General features: G+C 43.5%; 1 protein-coding gene across 1 annotated transcript in view; it reads right to left on the minus strand.

Annotated features, from left to right (window-relative positions):
• LOC139561106 (collagen alpha-6(IV) chain-like) overlaps positions 1-26,013 on the minus strand; it is a 251,314-nt gene that overhangs the window by 23,392 nt on the left and 201,909 nt on the right. The window contains exons 11-31 of the mRNA XM_071377973.1: positions 25,723-25,764; positions 23,258-23,347; positions 22,731-22,784; positions 22,470-22,532; positions 22,154-22,198; positions 21,898-21,951; positions 21,576-21,645; positions 21,361-21,468; positions 20,301-20,450; positions 15,184-15,282; positions 14,663-14,820; positions 14,274-14,456; positions 13,741-13,927; positions 9,155-9,226; positions 8,825-8,932; positions 7,089-7,307; positions 6,183-6,341; positions 3,284-3,454; positions 2,797-2,940; positions 2,022-2,144; positions 1,696-1,877 (exon numbers count right to left, since the gene is read on the minus strand). Coding sequence (XP_071234074.1) covers positions 1,696-1,877; positions 2,022-2,144; positions 2,797-2,940; positions 3,284-3,454; positions 6,183-6,341; positions 7,089-7,307; positions 8,825-8,932; positions 9,155-9,226; positions 13,741-13,927; positions 14,274-14,456; positions 14,663-14,820; positions 15,184-15,282; positions 20,301-20,450; positions 21,361-21,468; positions 21,576-21,645; positions 21,898-21,951; positions 22,154-22,198; positions 22,470-22,532; positions 22,731-22,784; positions 23,258-23,347; positions 25,723-25,764 — 2,481 coding nt within the window. The remainder of the gene's footprint in view (positions 1-1,695; positions 1,878-2,021; positions 2,145-2,796; positions 2,941-3,283; positions 3,455-6,182; positions 6,342-7,088; positions 7,308-8,824; positions 8,933-9,154; positions 9,227-13,740; positions 13,928-14,273; positions 14,457-14,662; positions 14,821-15,183; positions 15,283-20,300; positions 20,451-21,360; positions 21,469-21,575; positions 21,646-21,897; positions 21,952-22,153; positions 22,199-22,469; positions 22,533-22,730; positions 22,785-23,257; positions 23,348-25,722; positions 25,765-26,013) is intronic.

Here is a 26,013-nt window from a genome sequence, read left to right on the forward strand (position 1 = left end):
ACTGCTACAGTACTTCTAAATACACCAAATTCAGTATAACATAAACTGCCACTTCTAAATATACCAAATTCAGTATAACATAAACTGCTACAGTACTTCTAAATATATCAAACTCAGTATAACATCAACTGCCACTTCTAAATATATCAAACTGAGTGTAACATCAACTGCCACTTCTAAATATACCAAATTCAGTATAACATAAACTGCCACTTCTAAATATACCAAATTCAGTATAACATAAACTGCTACAGTACTTCTAAATATATCAAACTCAGTATAACATCAACTGCCACTTCTAAATATTTCAAACTCAGTGTAACATCAACTGCCACTTCTAAATATACCAAATTCAGTATAACATAAACTGCCACTTCTAAATACACCAAATTCAGTATAACATAAACTGCTACAGTACTTCTAAATATATCAAACTCAGTATAACATCAACTGCCACTTCTAAATATATCAAACTCAGTTTAACATCAACTGCCACTTCTAAATATACCAAATTCAGTATAACATAAACTGCCACTTCTAAATACACCAAATTCAGTATAACATAAACTGCTACAGTACTTCTAAATATATCAAACTCAGTTTAACATCAACTGCCACTTCTAAATATATCAAACTCAGTTTAACATCAACTGCTACAGTACTTCTAAATATATCAAACTCAGTACAACATCAACTGCTACTTCTAAATATATCAAACTCAGGTATAACATCAACTGCCACTTCTAAATATATCAAACTCAGTTTTACATCAACTGCTACAGTACTTCTAAATATATCAAACTCAGTACAACATCAACTGCCACTTCTAAATATATCAAACTCAGTTTTACATAAACTGCTACAGTACTTCTAAATATATCAAACTCAGTATAACATCAACTGCCACTTCTAAATATATCAAACTCAGTTTAACATCAACTGCCACTTCTAAATATATAAAACTCAGTATAACATCAACTGCTACAGTACTTCTAAATATATCAAACTCAGTACAACATCAACTGCTACAGTACTTCTAAATATATCAAACTCAGTACAACATCAACTGCCACTTCTAAATATATAAAACTCAGTTTAACATCAACTGCTACAGTACTTCTAAATATATCAAACTCAGTTTAACATCAACTGCTACAGTACTTCTAAATATATCAAACTCAGTACAACATCAACTGCTACAGTACTTCTAAATATATCAAACTCAGTTTAACATCAACTGCTACAGTACTTCTAAATATATCAAACTCAGTTTAACATCAACTGCTACAGTACTTCTAAATATATCAAACTCAGTACAACATCAACTGCCACTTCTAAATATATAAAACTCAGTTTAACATCAACTGCTACAGTACTTCTAAATATATCAAACTCAGTACAACATCAACTGCTACAGTACTTCTAAATATATCAAACTCAGTACAACATCAACTGCTACAGTACTTCTAAATATATCAAACTCAGTTTAACATCAACTGCTACAGTACTTCTAAATATATCAAACTCAGTACAACATCAACTGCTACAGTACTTCTAAATATATCAAACTCAGTTTAACATCAACTGCTACAGTACTTCTAAATATATCAAACTCAGTGTAACATCAACTACCACTTCTGTTTACTGCCCCCGGTGTCACTGTTAAACTCTTTCTATGGCGGTGTATGTGCCTACCCTTGGTCCAGGCATGCCAGGGAAGCCGATGATACCGGGAGATCCTTTAGGGCCTGGGTAGCCTGGCCCGGCTGGGCGTCCGGGGAGACCGGGAAGTCCTGGTTCTCCTTTAGCCCTGTCAGCATAACCAGGCAGCCCGGGCAGACCCTGACGACCAGGCTGGCCTGGGAAACCCTTGTCACCTTGGGACAGGGAGGCACAAAATGGCGACTGTAGGAGCTTGTTGGTGACACAGATTTTACAGAAATGCCTGCATTAGGAGCTTGTTGATGACATACATTTGGCACAAAATGGCTAAGGATTTATATCTGTAGCCTACCACCTACCTCTAGGTCCAGGGAAACCAGGTAGTCCATTGGCACCATTGTCGCCCCTCTGTCCCTTCTCCAGGTAATCTACTATGCGGGGCAGAGCGGGTGGGCCAGGGAGACCACGGTAACCTTCGTCACCTGGATCACACACGCACGCACGCACGCGCGCACACACACACACACACGCAAGCGCGCGTACACACACATGCATACACACACACACACACACACACACACACGCACACACACACAGAGAAGCCACGTAATTCAGATTATATCTGTACCTCATACAGTTAGTGTCTCTTCTACACATTAGGGTTTGACAAATCACAAATCAATAAAAAAAACGTGGAACCAAAACAAATGAACTGTCATATTCATTATGTCAGAGCAGAATGATGAACTGTCATATTCATTATGTCAGAGCAGAATGAGGAACTGTCAGACTATTCATTATGTCAGAGCAGAATGATGAACTGTCAGACTATTCATTATGTCAGCGCAGAATGATGAACTGTCATATTCATTATGTCAGAGCAGAATGATGAACTGTCGTATTCATTATGTCAGACCAGAATGATGAACTGTCATATTCATTATGTCAGAGCAGAATGAGGAACTGTCAGACTATTCATTATGTCAGAGCAGAATGATGAACTGTCAGACTATTCATTATGTCAGAGCAGAATGATGAACTGTCATATTCATTATGTCAGACCAGAATGATCATCTACACCTTATCCACTCTCTTCCCATCATTCCATTGATTCTGTCATTCCCAATCCTGTACCTTTAGGTCCTGGCGCTCCGAAGCGACCGGGCAGGCCGTCTTTTCCTGAGAACCCCGGAGCTCCTTTACCTCCTGGTCCACCGGGTCTTCCAGGGTTACCTGGCATTCCGGGGAAACCCGCCAGTCCAGGGTAACCACTCTCGCCTGTGAGCGGGAAAACAAAGATGTTTAAAAATGCCTATAGTGGATCTGACGAAGATCTACTTTTGGATCGAAGCGTTGTTAACTGTTTTTGCCAAATATAGATGGAGGAATAGTGTGTACAGGTCCTGCTTATCTCTAGAAAGTCCCATCTGATCAAAAGTAGTACACTGAATAGACAGTCATTTACCCTGACCAGGAAGTTACTGTAACTAGCTGTAGATGTGTGTTGAATATTTTCCCCCTACCTCACGTTTGGCTTTAATAGAGAATGTACGGCTATTAAGGCTATAGGAAGTTGGCTATGGATCTTTAATTGATAATAAGTATCCCCCCCTCCTCTTACCCTTCCTCCCTGGTCCCCCAGGGATGCCGTTTCTTCCCCCGGGGCCCGGTGGTCCCGGAAGGCCCCTGAGTCCTGATGATCCACCCCCTCCTGGTTGTCCTGGTTGTCCCTTCCTCCCAGTTGGGCCTGGGAAGCCCGCGTCACCTCTGGCTCCTTTTAAACCGGGGTAGCCTGGGTGGGGATCGAGAGGACACAGTCAGACATAACACTGTCCTCTGGGTGGGGATCGAGAGGACACAGTCAGACATAACACTGTCCTCTGGGTGGGGATCGAGAGGACACAGTCAGACATAACACTGTCCTCTGGGTGGGGATCGAGAGGACACAGTCAGACATAACACTGTCCTCTGGGTGGGGATCGAGAGGACGCAGTCAGACATAACACTGTCCTCTGGGTGGGGATCGAGAGGACACAGTCAGACATAACACTGTCCTCTGGGTGGGGATCGAGAGGACACAGTCAGACATAACACTGTCCTCTGGGTGGGGATCGAGAGGACGCAGTCAGACATAACACTGTCCTCTGGGTGGGGATCGAGAGGACACAGTCAGACATAACACTGTCCTCTGGGTGGGGATCGAGAGGACACAGTCAGACATAACACTGTCCTCTGGGTGGGGATCGAGAGGACACAGTCAGACATAACACTGTCCTCTGGGTGGGGATCGAGAGGACACAGTCAGACATAACACTGTCCTCTGGGTGGGGATCGAGAGGACACAGTCAGACATAACACTGTCCTCTGGGTGGGGATCGAGAGGACACAGTCAGACATAACACTGTCCTCTGGGTGGGGATCGAGAGGACACAGTCAGACATAACACTGTCCTCTGGGTGGGGATCGAGAGGACACAGTCAGACATAACACTGTCCTCTGGGTGGGGATCGAGAGGACACAGTCAGACATAACACTGTCCTCTGGGTGGGGATCGAGAGGACACAGTCAGGCATAACACTTTCCTCTGGGAATCAAAGGAGTACATTCAATGAAATTCCAAAACGGAGGGAGAAATGCTGATAAATACAAATATAGAAACATTGCAATAATATAACATTGTATACAATTTACCCATGCTGTCAGAAACACAACTTACCTTGCAGTCCATAAGCAGTACTATTATAATATGCAGTATCAAAATTACAATTAAAAAGATTTTGACAATTGAGAATGAAACATACAGTAAGAGCCGACAAGGCATGTCCAGTTACATTCTTTCCCGTCGTAGTTTAAAATGCAATTGCACATAAGGGTTCAGGTTGCTGAATTAATAAATGAAAAGGTAGAATATGCACATGGGTATAAAGTATTACCTCTGGTTAACATATTTGAATGTAACCAGTAAAATATCTTATCAAGGGATGAAAAATGATCATGCCAATGTTTATGATAAAATATACTGTACACTCAAGTGCAATTCCAGAGTAAAATTAGATAGCTCAAACACATAACAAATACACTCCAGAAAGCCTTCTATGGTTGCTGTCTTCTAGAAGTTTCTAGAAAGCCTTATATGGTTGCTGTCTTCTAGAAGTTTCTAGAAAGCCTTCTATGGTTGCTGTCTTCTAGAAGTTTCTAGAAAGCCTTCTGTGGTTGCTGTCTTCTAGAAGTTTCTAGAAAGCCTTCTATGGTTGCTGTCTTCTAGAAGTTTCTAGAACAGCCTTCTATGGTTGCTGTCTTCTAGAAGTTTCTAGAACAAGCTTCTGTGGTTGCTCTCTTCTAGAAGTTTCTAGAAAGCCCTCTATGGTTGCGGTTTTCTCGAACAGGCTTCTAGGCTCGAAGTTTGAGGTGAGTGGGTTGGATAGCTAAGATGGGGTCAAGGGTTCACACAAGCTTATCAATGTTACAGCGACACACACACCTGCTTTAGTTAAGTTCAGTTAGGGTTTCAAACTACAATTTTTTCCATATCTTTCTTTGGACTCAAATGCTCTGGGTTTAGATCAGTCGGTAGTTCTAGAAGCAGGTTGTTCTAAAATGTGAAATTCCAAAGGTGCATTGAGAGGTTGTGAGATGGGCAGAGGGGGCGAGTGGGGTTGTTCTGAGATGGAGAACTGGTCTGAGATGGAGTGAGGGATGGAGGGATGAAGGGAAGGGAGTAGCTCACCTTGACAGCCTAGGGAGAGACCCAACACCAAAAAGAGAGGGATGGAGGGATGATAGGATGGATGGAGATGATGGTGCAGAGAGAAAGAGGGTGAGAAGAGATGCTTTTGGTGATGGAGATCACAAACAGGCAACCAGTGGATTTACAGGCAAACAAACTGAAGGTCGGGAAATAGAGAGAACATATCAATAAAGGAGAGGATCGGTGGGGAGCCTTCACAATCAACAAATGCATGAAAGAGGAGAGAGTCTCTGTGTGTTTTCTCTGTGGGCTAAAAGGAGGAGAGAGTCTGTGTGTTCTCTTAGTGGGCTAAAAGGAGGAAGGAGTCTGTGTTTTCTCTGTGGGCTAAAAGGAGGAGGGAGTCTGTGTGTGTTCTCTCTGTGGGCTAAAAGGAGGAGAGAGTCTCTGTGTGTTCTCTCTGTGGGCTAAAAGGAGGAAGGAGTCTGTTCTCTCTGTGGGCTAAAAGGAGGAAGGAGTCTGTTCTCTCTGTGGGCTAAAAGGAGGAGGGAGTCTGTGTGTTTTCTCTGTGGGCTAAAAGGAGGAGAGAGTCTGTGTTTTCTCTGTGGGCTAAAAGGAGGAGAGAGTCTGTGTTTTCTCTGTGGGCTAAAAGGAGGAAAGAGTCTCTGTGTGTTTTCTCTGTGGGCTAAAAGGAAAAACAACAAGTAGGAGATATCTGGAAGCTGGAATAAATGGATTCAATCAATTAATGACAACATTCCCAAACATTCCCTAAATTCTGGACAAAATTCCTAATGGGTTTCAATTAGTCAGCGTTCTGAGTTCCGACTCTCACCTGGAGATCCGGGTAATCCTTTGCTTCCGGCTGGTCCAGCAGGACCGGGAAATCCATTGCCTCTGTCTCCAGGAAGTCCGGGAAGACCTAGAGCTCCGGGGTAGCCATCCGTACCGTGCTCACCCTTAGCTCCGGGAATGCCCGACCGACCATCAAAACCTGGGATAATACGGGACATAAGGTATGATACACCAGGGCCCACAGGAACATACAGCACAGATAGACAGAGTCACATAGAAACATCCCCACTAAATAATATGTGAAGCATCTATGTGGGCATTTTAAAGGCTTTATGAAGGCTTCACTTAACCTTTGAAGTTGTAGGTAGTTTAAAGATTTTTCATAGAGAGACAGACTGACAGACAGTTAGTCTATATGTCTGTCTGTCTGTCACACCCTGATCTGTTTCACCTGTCTTTGTGCTTGTCTCCACCCCCCTACAGCTGTCGCCTATCTTCCCCATTATCCCCTGTGTATTTCTACCTGTGTTTTCTGTCTGTCTGTGGCACTTCGTCTTGTTTGTCAAGTCAACCAGCGTTTTTTGTCTCAGCTCCTGCTTTCCCCCAGTCTCTCTTTTTCTCGCCCTCCTGGTTTTGACCCTTGCCTGTCCTGACTCTAAGCCCGCGTGCCTGACCACTCTGCCTGACCCTGACCCTGAGCCTGCCTGCCGTCCTGTACCGTTGCCCCACCTCTGGTTTACTGACCCCTGCCTGCCCTTGACCTGTCTATTGCCTGCCCCTGTTGGATTATTAAACTGTTGTTAATTCGACGTTGTCTGCATCTGGGTCTTACCTTCAAACATGATACAGACAGACAGATAGATAGATGGCTGGCTACATAGATATTTTATTGGTTCCTGAAGGGATATTCATTAGATGATTAGGTAGTTATCATGCTGAGACCCACCTGATCCTCCGGGAAGTCCTGATGCTCCTCGCTCTCCCTTGTCTCCTGGTCCTCCTGGGAACCCAGGTGATCCAGGGAGACCTGTTGAGGACCCCAGCACCTCCCCCGGCCGGCCCTTCTCCCCCGGCCGCCCCGGGAGCCCGTTCTTCCCTGGGGCCCCTGGACGACCCTCGCCTGGTATACCTGGGCCCCCCGCATCTCCTCTGGGGCCAGGGAAACCTGGGGGGGAGGGAGGGAGGGAGGGAGGGAGGGAGGGTGAGGATAGAGCTGGTTCAATTCCATACATCTTTACTTTCACTATAAATTTATGCCATTTAGCAGACACTAAAGGCCATTCGTTGTTGGCAGAAATCAAAAGACTAAGTGGAAGTCATAGAAAAGTTCAGTCAGTCTAATTCAGCAAATATTTATTGTCAATAATTGGCAGCAATTACAAGAGCCAGTCTAACCAGAAGTCATATACTATAAATATCAACAATGGACCATAGATATCAGTGGTCAGTGGATGGTCAGTTGATGGTCATTAGATGGTTAGTAGATGGTTAGTAGATGGTCAGTAGAGGGTTAGTAGAGGGTTAGTAGAGGGTCAGTAGATGATCAGTAGATGGTTAGTAGATGATCAGTAGAGGGTCAGTAGATGGTCAGTAAATGATCAGTAGATGGTTAGTAGATGGTCAGTAGATGGTTAGTAGAGGGTCAGTAGATGATCAGTAGAGGGTCAGTAGATGATCAGTAGAGGGTCAGTAGATGGTCAGTAAATGATCAGTAGATGGTTAGTAGATGGTTAGTAGATGGTCAGTAGATGGTTAGTAGAGGGTCAGTAGATGATCAGTAGAGGGTCAGTAGATGGTCAGTAAATGATCAGTAGATGGTTAGTAGATGGTTAGTAGATGGTCAGTAGATGGTTAGTAGAGGGTCAGTAGATGATCAGTAGAGGGTCAGTAGATGGTTAGTAGATGATCAGTAGATGGTCAGTAGATGGTTAGTAGATGATCAGTAGATGGTCAGTAGAGGGTCAGTAGATGATCAGTAAATGATCAGTAGATGATCAGTAGATAGTCAGTAGATGATCAGTAAATGATCAGTATATGGTTAGTAGATGATCAGTAGATGGTCAGTAGATGGTCAGTAGATGATCAGTAAATGATCAGTAGAGGGTTAGTAGATGGTCAGTAGATGGTCAGTAGATGGTCAGTAGATGGTCCGTAGATGATCAGTAAATGATCAGTAGATGGTTAGTAGATGATCAGTAGATGGTCAGTAGATGGTTAGTAGATGATCAGTAGATGGTCAGTAGATGATCAGTAAATGATCAGTAGAGGGTTAGTAGATGGTCAGTAGATGGTCAGTAGATGGTTAGTAGATGATCAGTAGAGGGTCAGTAGAGGGTCAGTAGATGATCAGTAAATGATCAGTAGATGATCAGTAGATAGTCAGTAGATAGTCAGTAGATGATCAGTAAATGATCAGTATATGGTTAGTAGATGATCAGTAGATGGTCAGTAGATGGTTAGTAGATGGTTAGTAGATGATCAGTAGATGGTCAGTAGATGATCAGTAAATGATCAGTAGAGGGTTAGTAGATGGTTAGTAGATGGTCAGTAGAGGGTTAGTAGAGGGTCGGTAGATGGTCAGTAGATGGTTAGTTAATGGTTAGTAGATGGTCATGTTGGAAAGGAAGAGTGGTGAATGGTGATATTGTCAAAGAGGATGGGCAACAATAGCCTTGTTTTTACCTTGTGGCCCAGGCTGGCCCCCGTAACCTGGGTCTCCTCTCTCTCCCTTCCCTCCGTCAAAACCGGGCCGACCGGGACCACCTGGGAAACCTGGCTCGCCCTTGGGGCCTACACACGCATGCGCACACACACACACACACACACACACACACACACACACACACACACACACACACACACACACACACACACACACACACACACACACACACACACACACACACACACACACACACACACACACACACACATTGCCGACCTCTGTGTAAAAAATAATTGTCAAATTACAAAGCAGGAAGTGTTGCCATGGTGATGAAGTCTGTATGTTACCTAGTCTTCCAGGTATTCCGGGGAAGCCGGGGTTTCCATCCTCTCCAGGTAGACGACATGGTAGCGTTAGCCCTAGTAACAGTCAGTCAGATCACGGTTAACACACACACACACACACACACAGGACTGGAGTAAAGCTCTCTGTGTCTCAGTAAAACTGGTACAATACCACTGGAAGATTATAGTACAGTCTAGCTTAAACATCAATATTGGTCATCACTGTAACACATTATTGTTATTCGTTAAGACTTCATGTTTGTTTATGGATATGCATTGATGTGATAATGATTCTGTTAGATTGAGGATATAATGTCAGTGGGTTGATTAAAAGTAGTCATTGATTAAACCAATGTTAATAGTTATGGCCTGTTAAAAGTGATTCACATTTAGTAAGTAACTGAATGTCTTTTCTTTGGTATTATTTCAATAATGTCATGAGGTCTGATTGGCTAACCCCCATCGTAGTCCCCCCTCCTTCTTGGTTAAGCACTTAGCAGAGGCAAAGCTTAACGCATGCACCAGCAACTCTGATTGGAGCAGAAGGAGTAAAGTAGTGCACTGCTAACTTCCACTGAAAGCTCCTAACCATGGAAACATTAGGTTCATAACCATGGAAACATTAGGTTCCTAACCATGGGAACATTAGGTTCCTAACCATGGGAACATTAGGTTCCTAACCATGGAAACATTAGGTTCATAACCATGGAAACATTAGGTTCCTAACCATGGGAACATTAGGTTCCTAACCATGGGAACATTAGGTTCCTAACCATGGAAACATTAGGTTCATAACCATGGAAACATTAGGTTCCTAACCATGGGAACATTAGGTTCCTAACCATGGAAACATTAGGTTCATAACCATGGAAACATTAGGTTCCTAACCATGGGAACATTACGTTCCTAACCATGGGAACATTAGGTTCCTAACCATGGGAACATTAGGTTCCTAACCATGGGAACATTACGTTCCTAACCATGGGAACATTAGGTTCCTAACCATGGGAATATTAGGTTCCTAACCATGGGAACATTAGATTCCTAACCATGGGAACATTAGGTTCCTAACCATGGGAATATTAGGTTCCTAACCATGGGAACATTAGGTTCCTAACCATGGGAACATTACGTTCCTAACCATGGGAACATTAGGTTCCTAACCATGGGAACATTAGGTTCCTAACCATGGGAACATTAGGTTCCTAACCATGGAAACATTAGGTTCATAACCATGGGAACATTAGGTTCCTAACCATGGGAACATTAGGTTCCTAACCATGGGAACATTAGGTTCCTAACCATGGAAACATTAGGTTCCTAACCATGGGAACATTAGGTTCCTAACCATGGAAACATTAGGTTCATAACCATGGAAATATTAGGTTCATAACCATGGGAACATTAGGTTCCTAACCATGGGAACATTAGGTTCCTAACCATGGAAACATTAGGTTCCTAACCATGGGAACATTAGGTTCATAACCATGGAAACATTAGGTTCATAACCATGGAAACATTAGGTTCCTAACCATGGGAACATTAGGTTCCTAACCATGGGAACATTAGGTTCCTAACCATGGGAACATTAGGTTCATAACCATGGAAACATTAGGTTCATAACCATGGGAACATTAGGTTCCTAACCATGGGAACATTAGGTTCCTAACCATGGAAACATTAGGTTCCTAACCATGGAAACATTAGGTTCATAACCATGGAAACAGTAGGTTCCTAACCATGGGAACATTAGGTTCCTAACCATGGGAACATTAGGTTCCTAACCATGGGAACATTAAGTTTCTAACCATGGGAACATTACGTTCCTAACCATGGGAACATTAGGTTCCTAACCATGGGAACATTACGTTCCTAACCATGGGAACATTAGGTTCCTAACCATGGGAACATTAGGTTCCTAACCATGGGAACATTAGATTCCTAACCATGGGAACATTAAGCTCCAAACCATTTTCTGACAGAGTAAGAGAGATGTAGCTCGGAACTTAGCTCTGGTCCAGGGCGTTACATGCGGCTTGCTGTTGCTAGTTACCCCGGACAAGAGCTACTGGGAACTCAACACTGGTCAACATGTCCATTATCAAGTGTCAATCATCAACTGAGTCAAGCACAATGGAATCCCAATAATGTGGGGCAACAAGGAGCTTCCATCTGTGACATTATGAACAAATGGTGGACACGTTGAGTAAATAAAAATTCAGTGTCTCCTTTCTGTGCCATGACAAGGTTTAAATGAGCAGTTGGGATGTTTCATTCAAACAGTGGCCACTGGATTATCTAGTATCTCCTGAGCCACAGGTACAGTACCGCGGCTCAGTTTTGACACCAAAACGTTCCATAACAATGACATTCCATCTGAGAATGAAATCCTATTGTCTTGGAAATCCCGGTGGCAAAATGGCTTCCATTGAAACTCTGAATCTCAAACAGAGTTGCCCTATAAGACTGTATCTAGGGCTCGGGTTTCTCTGTCCAGGGCAGTTCTCTTTAGCTTCTCACCTCCCTCTGCGTCATTAACCCCCTCCTGCCCACAGCTGTCACCTGGTCACACAAACATGCACAGGATCAGAGAGATGGAGGGATGAAAATAGAGAGAAGACGAGGAGAAAGACAGAAAGAAAGAGAAATAAAGAAAGATAGAAAGAAAGTAAGAGAGACAGGGAGAGATACTGGGAGGACAGGACGGTAGAAGACAAGCCAATCAAGGTCATTCAGGTAATTTGCATATAGTCACGCCAATCAATGCATAAGCCAATTAAAATAATTAAATCAAACAATCAGCAAATCAGAGGTTAGAGATTCAGCTCATTCAGTTAAGGCATAAGCAAAATAAAAATTATTCTGAGATGTTGGGCCAAGTTTATTGTTTTCCGGAAGAGGAGAGAAATAGAGGGAGAAAGTGATATTATCAAAATGATGTAGCTACTGTTTATAGTAACTTAATTAAACTACAACAAAAAGGTATTACTTATGTATTTGCATTGCACTCTTTTTCTCTCTCTTTCAGAAGAGAATAACATATTATATTCAACATAAGTTTTAGCATTAGCTTTATTGTGTCAGAGAACTTAAGCAACAGTCACACACGTTCATATGAGTGGCAAAAAGCTGTTGGGTTTTGAGTTGTTCAGTCTCAGAGAAGAGTCAGCTAGCTAGCAACATTTGAGTCCAATGGTGTTTCTTTATTGCGTTTATAAATACGGTGTCCATATTAGGCAATCCTAATTCTTCAGCAGGACTCCATATTAGGATATCCTAATGTTACAGCAGGACTCCATATTAGGACATCCTAATGTTACAGCAGGACTCCATATTAGGATATCCTAATGTTACAGCAGGACTCCATATTAGGACATCCTAATGTTTCAGCAGGACTCCATATTAGGATATCCTAATGTTACAGCAGGACTCCATATTAGGACATCCTAATGTTACAGCAGGACTCCATATTAGGACATCCTAATGTTTCAGCAGAACTCCATATTAGGACATCCTAATGTTACAGCAGGACTCCATATTAGGACATCCTAATGTTACAGCAGGACTCCATATTAGGACATCCTAATGTTACAGCAGGACTCCATATTAGGATATCCTAATGTTACAGCAGGACTCCATATTAGGATATCCTAATGTTACAGCAGGACTCCATATTAGGACATCCTAATGTTACAGCAGGACTCCATATTAGGATATCCTAATGTTACAGCAGGACTCCATATTAGGACATCCTAATGTTTCAGCAGGACTCCATATTAGGATATCCTAATGTTACAGCAGGACTCCATATTAGGACATCCTAATGTTACAGCAGGACTCCATATTAGGACATCCTAATGTTTCAGCAGAACTCCATATTAGGACATCCTAATGTTACAGCAGGACTCCATATTAGGACATCCTAATGTTACAGCAGGACTCCATATTAGGACATCCTAATGTTACAGCAGGACTCCATATTAGGATATCCTAATGTTACAGCAGGACTCCATATTAGGACATCCTAATGTTTCAGCAGGACTCCATATTAGGACATCCTAATGTTTCAGCAGAACTCCTGTCATTGTCATCAGGTATTGTCAGTCTCCTGAACACTTAGTCTAAATTATCATTACATTAACATCCAACTTGTATTCTTTTTTTCCAAAACATATCAGTTTCTCTCTCCTCTGAGATTGAAGAATCACAGGACAGTAGTAGCGTAATCACAGCAAATGAATTACCGTCGATCTGTGTGAATCGACTAAGCAGCTAGCTAGAGGAAGGATAAGCACATTAATGACACCCATTAATAAACCCACCAACTGCCTGAAAGAGAATGAATGTTGGGAAGAGAACCGTGTAGATGTAGCAAGCTGTGAGAATGGCTCCTTATTGTTCTGTATGTTCCAATTAGGCTGCTTTTCTTTGTACCTGTAGTTTATGGTTGGCTGTGGTACAGAAATACGTTGGGTTGTTCACACAATGGGAAGTAAGAATGATTCTCAAAAGTCGATCTGTTAGACAGTTTTTATGGACTATATAGTTCTCCCCACTCCCCCTCATTGGGAGTCCGCAGTGGCACATACCTGGAGGGCCAGGTAAACCAGGTTGTCCTGGTAACCCCGCAAAGCCTGAGTCGCCTGGAAATCCACGGGCGCCGATGGAACCCTGGTAGCCAATCCCGTTCTCTCCAGGTTCCCCGGCGCGACCTTTGGCGCCTGAGAACCCTGGGAATCCTCTCTCCCCAATGGTTCCATAGCTATCAACATCAGCCTGAGGCGAGGAGAGGATCATGTCTGTTAAAAGGGATACTTCGGGATTTTGGCAATGAGACCCTTTATATACTTCCCCAGAGTCAGATGAACTCGTGGAAACCATTGTTATGTCTCTGTGTGCAGTTTGAAGGAAGTTGCTAACAAGCGCTAACACAATTGCTAACTAGCGTTAGCCCAATGACTGGAAGTCTATGGGTATCTGCTAGCAGCATTGGCTCGCCAAACTACCTCTTATTCTATACTGGACACAGACACATAAAAAGGGTAGTGTGTGTATATGTATGTATGTGTGTGTGTGTGTGTGTGTGTGTGTGTGTGTGTGTGTGTGTGTGTGTGTGACTCACAGGAGGCCCAGGCTGTCCGGGGGACCCAGGAAGTCCGTCTCTCCCGGGTCGGCCCATGTTTCCAGGGGGCCCTCGAAGGCCCTGGGCCCCCAGTTCACCCTTGATCCCTCGGCTGAACGAGGGGTAGAAGGAGGCACCCTTTTCTCCTTTACGCCCGAAGAAACCCCTCTCGCCAACACGGCCCTGAAGGGAGAAGAAGAGGTGTTATCATCACACAGTTTATACCTCAGATTTGTAAACTCATTAATGGACACTATCATAGTTTGAGAATTGTAAACATTGAACAGAGGAAAGAGAGTAGACAACTGCTTAATTTTTTGGGGGGAGTAAATGTAATTATTAGCAGCATTATACTTTGACTTATTTGGAGAACATTTTGGCAAACTTACAGGTGTTCCTGGTTGTCCTCCGAAACCGGGTATGCCTGGGTCTCCGCTTTCACCCTTCCTGCCGAAGGCCCCGGGTCTTCCATCAGACCCAGGAGCCCCCGGTGCCCCCACCCCACCCGTGGTGCCTCCTCCCAGGCAGTTACAGTCACCCAGTTCCCCTGGACCACAGAGGAAGATGGAGGTAAGGAGTTTAGGATCGAGATGTAGAAAAGCTTTATTGTCCCGACATCGGGCATTTTGATTTGTAACTTTATGAAAACACAATACACCTGAGAGGTGTTGGAAAGGAATTGGGTTTGAGAGTTATAGTGTAAAACGGCTGTACAGATGCCTGTACACGTACTGTGTGTGTGTGTGTGTGTGTGTGTGTGTGTGTGTGTGTGGTGGATATGGACAGTGTGTGTGTGTGTGTGTGTGTGTGTGTGTGTGGTGGATATGGACAGTGTGTGTGTGTGCAGTTGATGTGTGTGTGTGTGTGTGTGTGTTTGCAGTTGATGTGTGTGTGTGTGGTGGAGTCTTACCTTTGGGTCCTTTGTATCCGCTGGCTCCAGGTGGTCCCTGGCCTCCTGGTCGTCCTGTCGCTCCTGGTAGATTGTCAAACCTGCCGGGCTGGATGTTGACTGAAACACACACACACACACACACACACACACACACACACACACACACACACACACACACACACACACACACACACACACACACACACACACACACACACACACACACACACACACACACACACACACACACACACACACACAAACTTGACCTCTCACATAGAAACTCAGTTTATTTGGTCTGTTAGTTAGCTCATATGTAATATGATGGGTTGGTCAATCTTTTGGACAAAACCAGGGGCGCAACTTTGGTTTATAAGTGGGGGGGGGGGGGGTCATAATTATTATTATTTAAACACTCCAAACAGCCTACCCGACCGCTCGGAGGCGTCCGCACGGTCCTAAAGCACACCGCCGCCTCGTTTTGTATCACATTCCAATGATAAAACTGGGAGGGAAAAAATGTATGTCCCCCCCATCCCCAGTGAAAGTTTAATTTCATTTATTTTATTTATTTCATCTTTATTTAACCATGTAGGCTAGTTGAGAACAAATACTTATTTTCCACCATAATTTGCAAATAAATTCATTAAAAATCCTACAATGTGATTTTCTGGATTTCTTTTTCTCATTTTGTCTGTCATAGTTGAAGTGTACCTATGATGAAAATTACAGGCCTCTCTAATCTTTTTAAGTGGGAGAACTTGCACAATTGGTGGCTGACTAAATACTTTTTTGCCCCAATGTATATATCTGTCCCCTACGTCAGAGCAATATATATATATCTGTCTCCTATGTCAGAGCAATATATATATATCTGTGCCCTACGTCAGAGCAATATATATATATCTGTCCCCTACGTCAGAGCAATATATATATATATCTGTCCCCTACGTCAGAGCAATATATATATATATCTGTCCCCTACGTCAGAGCAATATATATATATCTGTCCCCTACGTCAGAGCAATATATATATATCTGTCCCCTACGTCAGAGCAATATATATATATATCTGTCCCCTACGTCAGAGCAATATATATATATCTGTCCCCTACGTCAGAGCAATATATATATATATCTGTCCCCTACGTCAGAGCAATATATATATATATATCTGTCCCCTACGTCAGAGCAATATATATATATCTGTCCCCTACGTCAGAGCAATATATATATATATCTGTCCCCTACGTCAGAGCAATATATATATATCTCTGTCCCCTACGTCAGAGCAATATATATATATATATCTGTCCCCTACGTCAGACCAATATATATATATATCTGTCCCCTATGTCAGAGCAATATATATATATATCTGTCCCCTATGTCAGAGCAATATATATATATATATCTGTCCCCTACGTCAGAGCAATATATATATATCTGTCCCCTACGTCAGAGCAATATATATATATCTGTCCCCTACGTCAGAGCAATATATATATATACAGTGGGGAGAACAAGTATTTGATACACTGACAATTTTGCAGGTTTTCTTACTTACAAAGCATGTAGAGGTCTGTAATTTTTATCATAGGTACACTTCAACTGTGAGAGAAGGAATCTAAAACAAAAATCCAGAAAATCACATTGTATGATTTTTAATTAATTAATTTGCATTTTATTGCATGACATAAGTATTTGATACATCAGAAAAGCAGAACTGAATATTTGGTACAGAAACCTTAGTTTGCAATTACAGAGATCATACGTTTCCTGTAGTTCTTGACCAGGTTTGCACACACTGCAGCAGGGATTTTGGCCCACTCCTCCATACAGACCTTCTCCAGATCCTTCAGGTTTCGGGGCTGTCGCTGGGCAATACGGACTTTCGGCTCCCTCCAAAGATTTTCTATTGGGTTCAGGTCTGGAGACTGGCTAGGCCACTCCAGGACCTTGAGATGCTTCTTACGGAGCCACTCCTTAGTTGCCCTGGCTGTGTGTTTCGGGTCGTTGTCATGCTGGAAGACCCAGCCACGACCCATCTTCAATGCTCTTACTGAGGGAAGGAGGTTGTTGGTCAAGATCTCGCGATACATGGCCCCATCCATCCTCCCTTCAATACGGTGCAGTCGTCCTGTCCCCTTTGCAGAAAAGCATCCCCAAAGAATGATGTTTCCACCTCCATGCTTCACGGTTGGGATGGTGTTCTTGGGGTTGTACTCATCCTTCTATTCCTCCAAACACGGCGAGTGGAGTTTAGAGCAAAAAGCTCTATTTTTGTCTCATCAGACCACATGACCTTCTCCCATTCCTCCTCTGGATCATCCAGATGGTCATTGGCAAACTTCAGACGGGCCTGGACATGCGCTGGCTTGAGCAGGGGGACCTTGCGTGCGCTGCAGGATTTTAATCCATGACGGCGTAGTGTGTTACTAATGGTTTTCTTTGAGACTGTGGTCCCAGCTCTCTTCAGGTCATTGACCAGGTCCTGCCGTGTAGTTCTGGGCTGATCCCTCACATTCCTCATGATCATTGATGCCCCACGAGGTGAGATCTTGCATGGAGCCCCAGACCGAGGGTGATTGACCGTCATCTTGAACTTCTTCCATTTTCTAATAATTGTGCCAACAGTTGTTGCCTTCTCACCAAGCTGCTTGGCTATTGTCCTGTAGCCCATCCCAGCCTTGTACAGGTCTACAATTTATCCCTGATGTCCTTACACAGCTCTCTGGTCTTGGCCATTGTGGAGAGGTTGGAGTCTGTTTGATTGAGTGTGTGGACAGGTGTCTTTTATACAGGTAACGAGTTCAAACAGGTGCAGTTAATACAGGTAATGAGTGGAGAACAGGAGGGCTTCTTAAAGAAAAACGAATAGGTCTGTGAGAGCCGGAATTCTTACTGGTTGGTAGGTGATCAAATACTTATGTCATGCAATAAAATGCAAATGAATTACTTAAAAATCATACAATGTGATTTTCTGGATTTTTGTTTTAGATTCCGTCTCTCACAGTTGAAGTGTACCTATGATAAAAATGACAGACCTCTACATGCTTTGTAAGTAGGAAAACCTGCAAAATCGGCAGTGTATCAAATACTTGTTCTCCCCACTGTATCTGTCCCCTACGTCAGAGCAATATATATATATATCTGTCCCCTATGTCAGAGCAATATATATATATATCTGTCCCCTACGTCAGAGCAATATATATATATCTGTCCCCTACGTCAGAGCAATATATATATATCTGTCCCCTACGTCAGAGCAATATATATATATCTGTCCCCTACTGACAAGATCAAATCCCCGAACTGACAAGGTAAAAATCTGTTAATTGAAAATAACTGACTTGCGTAGTTCAAAAAAGGTAATAAAAGAAAAGCCATAGATAGCTTTCTCCCCTATATCAGAGCAATATATATATCTATATACCATTAACACTATGTGCATACTCTATTGTATATCTATGGTCCTGCTGTTCAGGTGGGGAGGGAGACACCTAGTGGCGAAATGTGAGAAAGCATCTTGGATTTGAGTGACCAGCTACACTTACAGGTGTTAGTATAGAGTGTCCTGACTGTCAGTTGACATTAGAACCATGCATATACATGTAGTTGGCTTGGAAAACTTGATGTAGTATTATTTTGGGTTTGTTTGTTTTGGTGGACTGAATATTACCATGGTAACAGCAATATCCCCACTCTGGTGGTAGGACGCACTACCTTTTCGGAATGCTAATGCACAGTGTTTGGCCCTGACACGGAACCCAAACCGGCTGCGCACGTGCGCCATCGTGCAGAAATGAATTTTGTCCCCCCACACCAAACGCGATCACGACACGCAGGTTAAAATATCAAAACAAAACAAACCTGAAACAGGTATTCGTGGATGACATAATGAATGATAGTGAATCAGGTATTTGTGGATGACATAATGAATGATAGTGATACAGGTATTTGTGGATGACATAATGAATGATAGTGAATCAGGTATTTGTGGATGACATAATGAATGATAGTGATACAGGTATTTGTGGATGACATAATGAATGGTAGTGATACAGGTATTTGTGGATGACATAATGAATGATAGTGAATCAGGTATTTGTGGATGACATAATGAATGATAGTGATACAGGTATTTGTGGATGACATAATGAATGATAGTGATACAGGTATTTGTGGATGACATAATGAATGGTAGTGATACAGGTATTTGTGGATGACATAATGAATGATAGTGAATCAGGTATTTGTGGATGACATAATGAATGGTAGTGATACAGGTATTTGTGGATGACATAATGAATGATAGTGATACAGGTATTTGTGGATGACATAATGAATGATAGTGATACAGGTATTTGTGGATGACATAATGAATGATAGTGAATCAGGTATTTGTGGATGACATAATGAATGATAGTGATACAGGTATTTGTGGATGACATAATGAATGATAGTGAATCAGGTATTTGTGGATGACATAATGAATGATAGTGATACAGGTATTTGCGGATGACACAATGAATGATAGTGATACAGGTATTTGTGGATGACATAATGAATGATAGTGAATCAGGTATTTGTGGATGACATAATGAATGATAGTGATACAGGTATTTGTGGATGACATAATGAATGATAGTGAATCAGGTATTTGTGGATGACATAATGAATGATAGTGATACAGGTATTTGTGGATGACATAATGAATGATAGTGAATCAGGTATTTGTGGATGACATAATGAATGATAGTGATACAGGTATTTGTGGATGACATAATGAATGATAGTGATACAGGTATTTGTGGATGACATAATGAATGGTAGTGATACAGGTATTTGTGGATGACATAATGAATGATAGTGATACAGGTATTTGCGGATGACATAATGAATGATAGTGATACAGGTATTTGTGGATGACATAATGAACGATAGTGATACAGGTATTTGTGGATGACATAATGAATGATAGTGATATGAATGATAGTGACATGTATTTGGAGGGATGTAAAAACATTTAGTAATAGGGGGAGGGGATTGTTGATTTTGCAAAACATTTTGTGATCGCAGAATCGCAAAATTCTGGTTGGACTCGATTATGTTCCTGGGAAGCCGTAACGTACCAGATCTGCCTGTTGGTCCGGGAGGTCCGGGGGGTCCTGGTAAGCCTTGTCCTCCTGGTAGGCCCTCAGGGCCGTAGCTCTGTCTGCCGGGGTTACCCCTCTCTCCCTTAGGCCCTAAGGTACCAGGGAACCCTGGGCTGCCTCCTCGACCTGGGAGATGGAAGAGAGGAGAGGAGAGGAGAGGAGAGGAGAGGAGAGGAGAGGAGAGGAGAGGAGAGGAGGAGAGAGGAGAGGAGAGAGGAGGAGAGAGGAGGAGAGAGGAGGAGAGAGGAGGAGAGGAGAGAGGAGGAGAGAGGAGGAGAGAGGAGGAGAGAGGAGAGAGGAGAGGAGAGAGGAGGAGAGAGGAGGAGAGAGGAGGAGAGAGGAGGGGAGAGGAGGAGAGAGGAGGAGAGGAGAGAGGAGGAGAGAGGAGGAGAGAGGAGGAGAGAGGAGAGGAGAGGAGAGAGGAGAGAGGAGAGGAGGAGAGAGGAGGAGAGAGGAGAGAGGAGAGGAGAGAGGAGGAGAGAGGAGAGGAGAGAGGAGGAGAGATGAGAGGAGAGAGGAGGAGAGAGGAGAGGAGAGAGGAGGAGAGAGGAGGAGAGAGGAGAGAGGAGAGGAGAGAGGAGAGGAGAGAGGAGGAGAGAGGAGGAGAGAGGAGAGGAGAGAGGAGAGGAGAGAGGAGAGAGGAGGAGAGAGGAGAGAGGAGGAGAGAGGAGGAGAGAGGAGGAGAGAGGAGGAGAGAGGAAACAGGAGAGGAGAGAGGAGGAGAGAGGAGAGAGGAGAGGAGAGAGGAGAGAGGAGAGAGGAGAGGAGTAGGGATGGAAGAAAAGACAACAGAAGAGAAAAGAGGGCGGGGTACAAAATGGAACAGAAGAAGGTTTGACTTATCTTGCAGGTATTAGTTTTGTGTCTTGTGGAAATCAGAGGTGTTTGTGTGTCTGCTATGTGTGCGTGCATGTATGCATGTGTGTATCTACCTGTAAGCATGTGTGTGTGTGTGTGTGTGTGTCTGCGTGCCTGTACGTGTGTTTGCATGTGTGTGTGTGCATGCATCTAGATAGTGTATGTGTCTCGGTGTTACCATCGCCGAAGGAGTCGCCTGGTCGTCCTGGTTGTCCTGGAAACCCTGGAGTGCCAGCGTCACCTGGTTGGCCGGGGAAGCCGTCGATACCGTTGTCACCTGGTGCTCCTGCAACCAATCAGAGGGGATTGTGGGTATCATTAATACAATTCATTATTTTCATGATACAGTACATAACATGTGTGTGTGTGTGTGTCTGTGTGTGTGTGTGTTACCTTGAACAGCCAACCCTTGTGTGTCTGCGTAGATGGGGGGTCCGGGAGGCCCCTGTTCCCCCTGGTCACCCTGAAAGACAAACAGAGAAAAACGAAATATGTTCACTTTAGCACCCCCTGCTGGTAGACTGGTGCCTAGTAACTCAACCCTAAACCCTCTCAGAACAAGACTGCGTACAAGGGCTGCCCAATTCGTACGTTTATATACTAATTAGTCTTTTGACCAATCAGATCAGCTCTTGGGCTGCCTGTTCAAGGCAACATTACCTGACATTCAGTTTGTAACAAGTACTGTACACAGTCATGCATTCACTTGGCTTACCTTAGGTCCACCGTAGCCTGGTTGCCCGGGGAACCCTGGACTGCCTGTGAATCCCTGTGTGGGTGAGAGATGCATCAGTTCATTGGTTCATTCATCTGATCATCCGTTTCTAAATCAATTCATTATTTAATTTAGGTGTGTGTGTGTGTGTGTGTGTGTGTGTGTGTGTGTGTGTGTGTGTGTGTGTGTGTGTGTGTGTGTGTGTGTGTGTGTGTGTGTGTGTGTGTGTGTGTGTGTGTGTGTGTGTGCGTCTTACCGGTCTTCCTGGAGATCCGGGAGGTCCATTAAAACCAGGAGGACCCTGCCAAGAGAGAAGAAGAAAAAAGATGGCCGCCAGAGAATAGTTTAGATTCCAGAATCCCAAACAGCATAACATCCCTCTGGGTGTGTAACAATAATAAACAGTTTGGCCTGGGATAGAGGGGGTTTCCACCAGATTTCTTATACCAATCATTTTCTTTCAAATCAGTGAAGGGAAGGGAAAAAAGTGCACACTTTGGGAGGAAGGACAGATAATGGGGACTCTGAGGTGGTAGCAGATAATCTGACATAGAAGGAGGGGAGGAGCTTACCCGTCCCCCTGGATACCCCAGAATTCCATTCTCTCCCTTCTCGCCAGGATAGCCAAAAGGACCCTGACAACAGACGTATGAGTCGAACATTTATAACATACAACTGCATCCTAAATGACAACCTATTCACTAGTAGTGCACTACATTTGACCAGCAGGGCCCATAAGGCTTTGGCCTATAAGGCTCTTTTGCTCAACCGCAAAGAGATATTCAATTCTATAAATCTTTATTGTCCCCAACAGACAAGACAGACACACTTACAGGTGGGCCGGGTCTACCAGATGGTCCACCTACTCCTTTGTAACCCCCTTCCCCCTGAGAGAGAGGGGAGAGAGAGAGAAGAGAGAGAGAGAGAGAGAGAGAGAGAGGGGAGAGAGGGGAGAGAGAGAGAAGAGAGAGAGAGAGAGCGAGAGGAGAGAAAATATATAAAAGGAGTTAACCAAAGGAAGTGGAACTCCCGGCTGTCCTCACTGGAGGAAAAATCAAGATGGCATCTTTCAGGAAAACCAAAATAAACACATCAAAGTATCATAAAGCAAAAGGGAGGAAAAAGGCTTCATTGTGGATGACAACAATTATAGTAATGTTGTGAAAAAAACATTTACCATTTTGTGTTGTTATTACAAAGACAATTAGGATGTCCCAGCATTGACTCATATCACCAGTGAACATTAACCGCTCACCTCCTGCAGTGTTCTGTGTTTTGGACCCCCACCCCCCCTTACCTCAGTCTCCTCATCCCCCCTCCTCCCCCTGTCTCCCACCCCTCCTGCTCCTGTCTGTGTTACCTTATCTCCTTTGTAGATAGTGGTAATAGATGAGCCTACTAGAGGCTCGTCGCCGGGCACGCCTCGAGGTCCGGGTGGACCCGTGATGCCCTGGTGATTCAGAGGAGAAAACTTGTCAGTCAGTCGTTATCAGCCAATCAGACCGGAGGATGAGGAGGTTGGAATGTTGAGAGGCAAGGGGGGGGGGGGGGGGGGGGTAAAGATAGAAAGAGCGAGGTGTGGAGAGAGAAAGAGAGAGAAAGGACCAGCGAGAGAGGGGGAATAAGGAGGGATGAAGAAAGAGAGGGATGTGGAGAGAGAAAGAGAGAGAAAGGACCAGCGAGAGAGGGGGAATAAGGAGGGATGAAGAAAGAGAGGGATGTGGGAGAAATAGGAAATGCAGGAAAGAGAGAGAAACGGAGAACAAATTGAAGAAAAAAAGAGTGTTCGGAGATGTGATAAAAGAAGAAGACAGTGAGGAAAAGAGAAAGATTAGAGATTCAAAGCAAAAGAGTGAGAAGTAGGGGATGAGATAGTAGGCGATTGAATATCAGAAGAAAGAGAGAAAGGAGTGAAAGAGAGAGAGAGAGAGAAAGAGAGAGAGAGAGAGCTCTTTATCTTTCTTCCTAAGGGAAATAAAGGGAAATAAAGCCACACAGGAAGTAGGAGCAAGTGATTCCAGCACCAATCACAGACCACGACATGCCCGCCCACCCACATGACAGTTTAGAGATTATATGGTTGGAAATATATAGTACAGTGCATTTTACTGGGGGAATATTATACAATATAGTAGGAATATTATTAGTTGGTAATGTTATAGATATGCTACATGTAATTGTCTGTTTTTACCAATTTAAGGTAGTCTTATTACAGACAATACATAGGTCAAATTATGGGGGTGATGGAAAGTACTAGAATAATCTCTGAGCTGCCATCCAACAGTAAGGAAACATGTTGTTTTTGTAATGGTACAGGACAACCGTACTCCATCCAATAACATTTTAGATCTCGATCATTTTTCAATCAGATTTGTTACGAGTTCAGATTCAGAATAAGAAACAAAATGGCCGCCTCCATAGGGCTCAAGTCGTCCCTGTGGCAGCACTGTCATGCAATAATAAACACACCAGGGGTAAACTGTAACACCATTCAAGACAAGGTGATATTTTAATAATTGAGATGGAACAAACCAGAGGGGGCTAGTGAGGGGAGGATAGCTCCTAATAATGACTGAAATGGACTGAACTGAACGGGAGCTACAGTTGAAGTCGGAAGTGTACATACAACTTAGCCGAATACATTTAAACTTGCCAAAACTATAGCTTGTTAACAAGAAATTTGTGGAGTGGTTGAAAAACGAGTTTTAATGACTCCAACCTAAGTGTATGTAAACTTCCGACATCCACTGTATTATCTAACACATGATAGTGATACCATTCCATTTATTCCATTCCAGGCATTCTCCTATATCTCCACCCACCAGCCTCCACTGATACTGGTGAAATTTTGAGGTAGATGTGTCAGTGGAAAAACTAGAGAGAAGTGGGGGATGAGGGAGGAGGTTAGGAGAGATGGAAGGAGAGGTGGAGGTCCTGTTTCATTGGAGAAAGGTGGGGAGAGATGGAAGGAGGGGTGGAGGTCCTGTTTCATTGGAGAAAGGTTGGGAGAGATGGAAGGAGGGGTGGAGGTCCTGTTTCATTGGAGAAAGGTGGGGAGAGATGGAAGGAGGGGTGGAGGTCCTGTTTCATTGGAGAAAGGTGGGGAGAGATGGAAGGAGGGGTGGAGGTCCTGTTTCATTGGAGAAAGGTGGGGAGAGATGGAAGGAGGTTGAATAGAGGGGAAGAGGATGTGTCAAACCATCACCAAGATAGATGACATGCACACAGAGGTCAGACAGACAACCACAATCCTGCATTTCAACCACACACACACACACACACACACACACACACACACACACACACACACACACACACACACACACACACACACACACACACACACGACACACGTCACACGTCACACGACACAGCTAGAAAACCCTAAGCCTCCTGTCTTTAGTTTGATTTGCAGTGAGGAAAGGTTACTGATACAGAAGTGTGAATTATGACTGTATCCCAAATGGCAACCTCTTCCCAGGACCCATAGGTCAAAAGTGGTGCACTATATAGGGTATCACATGGGAAGCAACTGATGTCATATTTCTAAAGTCTAGCTACACGTTTCCGTTCTTAAGTGTGTTTATGGTTGAGTGGAATGAGTGAATAGGAAGCTAAAATGTAATAAACTCATATAATAAATAAATTACTGTATCAATCGATCAGTGATAAGAAGGGCTACATAGGGTATGAATAGTGGCGGGTACTTCTAGTTGTGTTGTAACGGTGCGTACAATCTATCGGAAATGCCCTCAACAATTAACAGGTAAACAAAGTAAACTAGGTAGAATAGGAGGGGTTGTGTTATTTTGTAACGATGAGTACCTTATCTCCTGGCTCCCCCCGGAAGCCTGGGCTGGGGCTCCCCTGGAAAACAAGAGTGGGTATTGCATTTGGAAAACATGGGCCTACATGGGGCGGGCATTATAACAGCATGAGTGTCACGGTAGGAAGTCTACAATCTCAATGTAAGTCTACCGAAACCAAAGTTTCTAACAGGGAATAAATACATATCATGTATCTCAATAAACCTAGACTAAAAGGAAAGAAATACATTTAAATTTTTTACATGTTAGTCATTTAGCAGACGCTGACAGTTAGTGCATTCATCTTCAG

Source organism: Salvelinus alpinus, chromosome 31 (genome assembly GCF_045679555.1).
Source record: "Salvelinus alpinus chromosome 31, SLU_Salpinus.1, whole genome shotgun sequence".
In the NCBI taxonomy this organism is placed as follows: domain Eukaryota; kingdom Metazoa; phylum Chordata; class Actinopteri; order Salmoniformes; family Salmonidae; genus Salvelinus; species Salvelinus alpinus.